The sequence below is a fragment of the Megalops cyprinoides genome, chromosome 2 (assembly GCF_013368585.1).
Source record: "Megalops cyprinoides isolate fMegCyp1 chromosome 2, fMegCyp1.pri, whole genome shotgun sequence".
In the NCBI taxonomy this organism is placed as follows: domain Eukaryota; kingdom Metazoa; phylum Chordata; class Actinopteri; order Elopiformes; family Megalopidae; genus Megalops; species Megalops cyprinoides.
Window position 1 is genome coordinate 69,884,725 of NC_050584.1, and position 8,726 is coordinate 69,893,450.

General features: G+C 46.0%; 1 protein-coding gene across 2 annotated transcripts; it reads left to right on the plus strand.

Moving 5' to 3' along the window:
- The first annotated feature begins 5,210 nt into the window (after positions 1–5,210).
- LOC118773792 lies at positions 5,211–7,362 on the plus strand. Of its 2 annotated transcripts, XM_036522886.1 has the most exons (3): positions 5,211–5,288; positions 5,989–6,069; positions 6,248–7,362. In XM_036522886.1, exons 2-3 carry the CDS (start codon positions 6,052–6,054, stop codon positions 7,160–7,162), a joined length of 933 nt encoding a protein of 310 aa, XP_036378779.1. In that variant the 5' UTR covers positions 5,211–5,288; positions 5,989–6,051; the 3' UTR covers positions 7,163–7,362. The 2 variants fall into 2 exon arrangements, with proteins under 2 accessions (XP_036378779.1, XP_036378778.1); XM_036522885.1 differs by having other exon boundaries at positions 5,211–6,069.
- Positions 7,363–8,726: the final 1,364 nt, after the last annotated feature.

Here is an 8,726-nt window from a genome sequence, read left to right on the forward strand (position 1 = left end):
ATAATGCATTATGTCTCGCTGCTGCACCACTTGCCACATGGCTGCAGAGAACAGTCATAGAGGGGGAACCAAAAGGCGCAGGGAGGAGAGAGGAAGAGAGGGATCTGCAACAGAGAGAGAACATAAGGAATCTACACACAAACAGGAGCACCTCTGACACATCTAAAGCAGCACTGGCTTCAGTCACCAGCATTTGGTCCTGGTTCCACAGCTTGCTGTTTACCACCCACTGCTGTTTATAGTTATAAAGTTTAGTTAAGTTTGGCCTTCAAGGGGTTTGGTCCATATTGCAACAAACTGCAGGTACATGAATTCTTGTTTTTAACATTTTGTGTTGTTTTGTTTACCCATAACCTGAGATAAAACTCCAAACTGCTTTAAACCTAGATGAATCAATATCAATCGATTAATAAAATGGTTTAGTACTACAGAGTTTTACACTCTTCCTCTGCTGCAGACTGAACGCACAACAAAACTTTAAGCAAAAATGCGTTTGCTACACAGTTCATCAGCAAACGGCTTGCAGACAAATATGTCGTCTGTGTGCGTGTCAATAATGCAAACAGGTGACCACACATGGCATTTTCTTCAGAAAATGCACACACATCTGGTTTTACAATTCCCTCCTCTGAAAGCTGACCAGTTTTGCACTTACGCCCACATTTCCTGAATGTTTCTTTCATGTGCAACACATTCAAATAATTCGAAATACTGCAGAAATCTTAGGCACAACACTAATGCCTGTCAAGAAAGCGTTTTATTCGGGTTTCGTCCGCATGAACGAAGCAGGCCTGACCCTCGGTTAGTAATTCAGGCAGAATTGTTTATCTCCATCCACAAGAACATTTCGCCAAAGGTGACAGTGCTCTTCCAATGACGATAAAATGTACAAACCCCTTTTTCCTTTCCCCGAAGAACTTCGTGCTTCCATCACTACGCTCCCGTAACAGCGCGTTTGGGCAGCCGGATGTAGCGAATGCACAGTTAGTAAGCGCTGCACCTTGATAACACTATTTAAAAGCTGGTGTACTGGCTACATTTTCCGAGCAACCTGTGTAAAACAGGCCGCATAGCCTACGTTTATAAATACTTCAAGTTAATAAAATTACATTTAGGCTAATGTCAGCAGCCATTTCAGCGAGAAGACGGTGGTATAAAGTGGTATATTTGATTACGGTTGTATTGCACATTCAGTCAGATTTGCAGCAGTGCGACTCAGGCAATGACGTATGAAAACCCATACTTCCCAGAGCCAAGTAGAGAGAGAGTCCGTTCGCTCCAATGGACCTTTTTTTTTTTTTTTTTTTACAGCAATGGCGGATCATGGAGCCTCTCAATAGTTCCCGGAAATTATCAGCAAATACTAGCAGCGCAGTAGAGTTGTAGCAGAATAGAACGTTAGTGATGCACTATTAGAGGGTAAAAAGTTTAAAGAATCAGCACATCTGAATGAAATTAACATGTGCATTAAAGCATGTTAGTGGATTATCCCCTACTAAATTAGTAGATTTAGGGAACGTTAGATAACAGATTAGGCTATACAAAGTTAGCAACATATAATATTAACCACGAACAGCCTATTATATGATTACCTCACATATTTTTGTTGTTGTAATCTTTAGCGATAGTAAGATTGCTCCTGCTGACTTCGTACTCCTTTCTCCGAGAGATTGGAGCATCCCCATATAGCGCAGCAGACCATGGTGGAGACTATATGCAAGGACAACAGTTGACATGCTATTCATGCTTCTGAGTTTATTACATTTACATTTATTCATTTAGCAGACGCTTTTATCCAAAGCGACTTACATAGGTTACAGTTCTTTACAATGTTACACAGCTGGATATTTACTGAGGCAATTGTGTTTGGTTAAGTACCTTGCCCAAGGGTACAGCAGCAGTGTCCCAGCGGGGATCGAACCGGCAACCTTTCGGTTACGAGATTCGAACCGAGGTTCTCACTGCTCACTGCCAACCCCTTACAGCCAGCGTCGTTACCAAATTGCCATTAGCCCGGCGGCAACAACGCTACTTAACCAGGTCTCTCGAGGAGTGACATAGCCGCCGCAACCGCTCGGCTACCTGCTACCCGCTGCCTATGGCTTTACGCAGGACTCACACGAGTTATTACTTCAGCTCTGCTACCCATACAGGTTTAAGAACGTAATAATAAACAGCAACACACTCTTTAACCAAGGTAGCGTTAGCCTAAAATATGTCAACAAGGCAGGTAACGATAGCTGTTCAGACTAACTAATCCTCAAATAGTACCGCATTTTACTTTTTGAAAAACATATTGGTGTAACTACATACACATGTCGGTGTGCTACATAAATATTGTAAATCAATGCGTTTATTGACTACTAATTACAAAAAATCGCAGTTCTGTCTCTCTGTATTTACGCATTCAAATTGCCCGCCAAGAACTTCCTGGAACTATCTGAAGCCTAGGTCAATCACGTGACGACCAAGCATTTTGGACTTCAGTTGACGCGACTCTCTCTCTCTACATGTCTCTGATACTTCCGGTGCTCTTTAGGAGCGTGCGTTTCAAAATAAGAGTAAACATCTCATCGACTGAAGCCACCGGAGGAGTAGATGTAATTCTACATGTTTGACGCACAGTTAGACTCTAATATTCTTCGTTTCAAAAACATGATTTACCATTCAGCACAAGAAGTCTCCCTCTACCTTCATATTCATATTACCTATAGAAGCAGTTTCACAACAAAATTCCTTGATTGTTGTAGCCCACAAATATGTTGACAAAATGAAATGCAATCCTATGCACTCCTTGCTGTGCTTCAGTTTCTCTCTTATCGCTGTTTTTGGGTAATATGCACTCACGTCGGGGTCCTCCTATTACACACACAAACACAGCACCACAGTGTTTTAATAAACAAACTTTTGGTTGTTCTTGTTGTTAAGATTTAGGATTTGTAATGCAGTTAGTGTTCATGCTTAGTAACACTTCCTGACAACAGAATCCAGACCCTGATGCTGAAAGTCAATGTGTGTCAATGACTACCTGAACAGCTTCTTTCCCCAGGCTGCAATCCTCTCAAATAAGGACCCTTCCCATAACCGCCCCCTGTGCAGCTGCACACTTGCACTTTAACAGTCCATCCCACAGATCCCACAATGGAACTGTAAAACTGTAAAGTTATTGCACAAATGTACATGACCAAAGACATTGCACAGTTTTTTAATTGTATTGTATTCTATTGTATTTATTGTATTGTTTTATAATGTATAATTCTGTCTGCATTTATGTTTTCAATGTCAACACTTGCACCAAGAGAAATTCCTAGTACATCTGTAATTGGCGAATAAAAATTCTGATTCTGATTCAAGGGATCCTTCTGTGTCAGGTTCAGCTGTCCTGGGGTCTGAGGTGGCTGAGTGACACCGGCAATGGGGAGCACAGCAGGTGATAGTCCATGATGCAGCAGTGTGAGCCTGTAGGCCCCCTCTGCCTCAGGGAGGGTGCTGGTCCATTCTGCAGCAAAGAAAGAGGATCCTGTAGCAAACTGAGTGGATTTACAAATTACAGACATCTCAGGAACCCCATTAAACCCATTAAGGACCCCTGCTGATGTGGTGTTGGTTGTTTTACATTTTCAGAATTCCCTGAAAAATAATGTATTACCATTAAGAGTGATTTTGTCAGTGAATTTGTGCAATTTTTGCCAAGACTGCTTTGGCAACTTTGTAGACATCATTGCTTCAGGATGGAGAAGTGGACATTCTGTAAACTTTTTTTAGATTTGAGAACTCAGACTGATCCACCACACTGACTGTGGTCCTCTCTGTCTGCATGTGTTCACCCCCATGTATCCTTCATATACTCTGGACAGCATTTCCGTTTGCAGTGATTCTAACATTGTGATTTCCTTTCATGAGGAGGTCACCATGTAGGTGTAACTGACTTTGGCGATCACTGGAGGGTTTCACTTCCTGGGGCAGGACAGCTGTATGAGCTGGCTGCACATGTGGTCCTACTCTGTGTGCTCCATTGCAGATTAGTCTGTGATGCAGGTAAACTGACTCAAACATTGTTGACAAAACACTTGCACTTCACCCTCCAGAAGCTCCTCCTCTGTTAAGGAAGGCTTGATTGGGAGCCTGGAGAGTGTTAGAGGAGTTAGAATTCCTGTGATCGGTGCCTTCCCTGCCACCTTCACCATTCTGTATGCAGTCCTCAGCACTGTGGAGCCCTGGGAGGCAAGCCCCACTTCAGTCCCAAAGATGACCTGCAGTCTCTATGTGGTAGGTCTCTCCTGTAAACCGCAGGCTAATCAAGCACAAACTCAGCTGCTAACAAGTGCATGCTACAGCCTCTGTCTCCCCCTGGGAAGGTCTCTGCTCCGTTTCAGATGGAGGCCACAGGGTGCCATCCCATAGGATTGGCCCTCACCCAAAAGATGATGCATCAGCTAAACTCTTTCTTTGGCTTGAGGCCTGTACTTGGCCCACATTCTCTGTGAGGTGAGGTTGCCCTCGAATTCATCAAATGTCTCCTGTTGCTCATGAACCCTTGAAAACTCATCATCTTTTGCTAGGAGATCCAGGGACTTGGTGGTGTCAGCAAATTGAGGGATGAATTTTCGCCTAACATTGGCTGTTTTCTGTGGGCTGGGCATGTCTGTGATGACTCGGGCTGTATTCTGGCTGCGCTGACTCGCAGGCAGGACCTCTGGCTGAGTGAAGGAACACTCTCCATTCAGCGTTATGCTGGCCTGCTGGAGTCACAGCAGCACCGCTGAGTCATGCCATGCTGAGTCACGTCAAGCTGAGTCACGCCATGCTGAGTCACGTCAAGCTGAGTCACGCCATGCTGAGTCACGTCAAGCTGCCCCGTTTTCCCCACATGTCAGGACATCATCTGTGAGGGGTATCACCCCACTCAGTCTGCCCTCCAGCTAAGACATGCACTCCTGGAAGAGCTCTGGTCCCAGGTCAAAAGGTAAGACACTGAAATAAAACTGCCCAAAAAGGCATGCCAAATGTAGTGAGCTCTCTGCACTCACATGCTAGGAGTATCTGCTGAAAACCAGAACACACCTCTAGCTTTGCAAAGAGCTGTGTACCCTTCAGAGGACCTTGTGACTCTTCCACTGAAGGTAATGTATGTCTTCCTCTGCAGGCTGCCTCAGCCACTTTGGTAAGATCAACACAAATCCCTGTTTTACCACTGGATTTAAGGAGCACCAGCAGTGACCCCTCCTCTCCTGTGTTCTTTCCAGCTCTTCCTGTCCATGAACAGAATTGGGACACAGGGAGGGATGGTGAGAGCAGAGGCCTCTGTCTCTGGCCTCAGTGGTACTCAGTGAACATGGTGCACATTTTCATTTTGTTTTCAGTTATATTTAATTATCCCCCCCTTAAATGTGCTGGTTTTGGGGGTGCATAACCAAAGCATGGATCACATTTCCCAGTTCATACACACCCACTCCCATCCGCTTAATCCTTCATTAGATATAATCCACGAACACAAGTAAATGTCTTTTTTAAAACCTGGTTTACTTTATTCATCTACTACATTACATGCATTTAGCAAAAGCTCTTCTCCACGATACAACAAACCTTAGAACACAAGAAATTAACTTCAAATGCTAGAAGTAGCAGGTGTTAGGGGGTGGGGATAGAAGTGGAACCGAGATCCGGTCTGTAGAGGTGGGTATTCCTCTGAATCAGAAGATGGCCAGTGATCCTGCTGTCCTGACCCCTGTGGGTAGTTCATTCCACCACTGAGGGACCAGTACAGACAGGGATTGTGTTCACACATGTACTCATCCATTTCATTTGCACAATCCTCCATCAGTTTGTGTTTTGCTGTTTTCTGTTTCAGTTTTTGTGTTTGTTGTAAATCTGAGCCACAGTGTCAACTTCTGGGTGAATCAAGGCAACAAGACCAATACCGAGTGTCAGCAGATCAGACTGGCTTTGTGCTGCTTGTGCTAAGTTCTTACATGTGTTTCCTTCCAGCTCCAAGAAGCTCAACTGAAGTGCCATTTAAAAATGTCAGTCATTTCTCCTCAAGATATTTGAATGGTGAAGTTCAGCACTGTAAGTATCGCTACATCGCTACAAGTATCACATACATCATGAATACATCATGGCGCCTTCCGTGGCAGACGTGTTTGCTCGTTCCGCTCTTGAACGCTGTGTCTTTGTATTCGTATTTGTGTATCTAGTCTTTTTTATTGCACATAAATGCACCGCACTGTTAACCTACAACAAACAGACACTGTTGGACATCGCCAGGCTGCAGCAGGATTCTGTATTTATCGGTTTTATACCTCCGGACCTGCATTGCATTGTTCGCTCCACACGAGACCACCACCAACCCCGAGACAGCTTACCGGCACCGCACTCAGGTGAAGTTGGCGACCCGAGGAGACCCCCGCGAAGGCGGAGACGCAAGAGGGGCAAGAGGGGGGGACTACATGCCAGGCTTAAAGCTCGTGCTAGCCGACCACAGCTACCCAGCCTCCTGCTAGCTAACGTGCGATCGCTGGAGAACAAACTTGACGAACTGAGAGCCAGGATCACAACACAACGGGAAATCAGAGACTGCTGCGCTCTAATTGTCACGGAGACCTGGCTGTCAGCCAAAGTACCAGAATCTGCCGTGCAGCTACAGACGCACTCTGTTCACCGAGGAGACCACACTGACCCCTCCGGTAAGGTTAAAGGAGGTGGCGTGTGTGTATACATAAACAACTTGTGGTGTGGAGATGTACAAACTATCCACAAACACTGTTCGCCACACGTAGAGATGCTGTTGTTGAAATGCCGACCCTACTATCTACCGAGGGAATTCAGTGCTGTGTTTTTGGCCGCCGTTTACATCCCTCCGCGAGCTAACTCATCAGCAGCACTCGGTAAACTCCATGAAGCTATCAGCGCGCTGGAAACAGCTCACCCTGATGCTGTTTTCATCGTCGCAGGAGACTTCAACCACTGCAATCTACGGACTGTGCTTCCAAAATATTTCCAACACGTAAAGATTCCCACACAAGATCAGAACACGTTGGATCATGTTTACAGCAACATTCGTGAGGCATACAAAGCTGCCCCCTGCCCCCACTTTGGACTCTCAGACCACATCTCCCTGTTCTTGTACCCGGCTTACAGACAAAGACTCAAACTAAACTAAACTAACAGCGGTTAAACAGGTTAAATGCTGGTCTCCAGAGACTGAGAGTATCTTACAGGACTGTTTTGCACAGACAGACTGGGATGTGTTTAGAGCTGCAGCCACACTGGAGGATTCTTCTATTGACATAAATGAGTATGCTGAGTATGTGACTGGGTACATCAGCACCTGTGTTGACCACATTGCACCCACCATACAAATCAAGAAGTTTCCAAACCAGAAGCCTTGGATTAACAGTCAGGTATGCCACATGCTGCATGCTCGATCCCTCGCATTCAGATCAGGTGACGAGGAGGAGTACAAGGCAGCAAAGTACAGACTGAGGAAAACCATCAGGGAGGCTAAGAAGCAGTACAGAGAAAGGATGGACGGCTTCTACTCTACTGCTGATGCTGGACGGATGTGGCAAGGCCTGCAGCACATCACAGACTACAAAGGCAACACCAAAGAGATCACCAACTCCCCCCCACCCTGCCGGAACAACTAAACCAATTTTATGCCCGCTTTGAGATCTCCAGCAGCAATACTCAGAAGAGGTGCTCCAACACCCAGACCATGCAACCCCCCCCCCCCTACTAACTGTCTCAGCAGCTGATGTACACAAAGTCCTGAGAAGAATGAACCCCTGCAAGGCAGCAGGCCCAGATAACATACCTGGGAGGGCTCTCAAAGGATGTGCCACAGAGCTGGCTGATGTTCTGGCCTCCATCTTCAACCTGTCCCTCTCACAAGCCACCGTCCCCACGTGTTTCAAAACCACCACCATCATCCCAGTTCCCAAGAGGAGCCCAGTGTCTTGCCTGAATGACTACAGGCCAGTTGCACTCACTCCAATCATCACAAAGTGTTTTGAGAGAGTGGTTCTGGCCCACATCCAGAGCAGCATATCTGGAACACTGGACCCCCTGCAGTATGCCTACCGCTCTAACAGATCTACCTCGGACACCATCTCTGCAGCCATTCACATAGCACTTTCCCATCTGGAAAACAAAGATGGCTATGTCAGGATGCTCTTCATTGACTACAGCTCTGCTTTTAATACAGTCATCCCCTACAAGCTCACTAGCAAACTGCTGCACCTTGGTCTCAGCCCCACACTCTGTGACTGGATGTTAGATTTCCTCACTGGCAGGCCACAGGCTGTCAGAATAGGAAATACAACATGTAGTAGCATCGTGATGAACACCGGCACCCCACAAGGATGCATCCTCAGCCCCATGCTCTGCACACTGTTTACACATGACTGTGTCGCCTCTCACAAGGACAACACCATCCTGAAATTTGCTGAGGACACCACTGTCATCGGACTCATTACTGGCGGTGACGAGACAGCATACAGAGATGAAGTGGCAAATCTGGTGACATGGTGTGAAGAGAAAAATCTCATCCTCAACACAGACAAGACCAGGGAAATGATCGTGGACATGAGAAAGGAGAAGAAAACTCATCAGCCACTGATCATCCATAGGCTTGAGGTGGAAAGGGTGAGCAGTTTCAAATTCCTGGGCGTCTACACATGTGATGACCTCACTTGGACACTTAACACCACCCAGCTGGTCAAAAA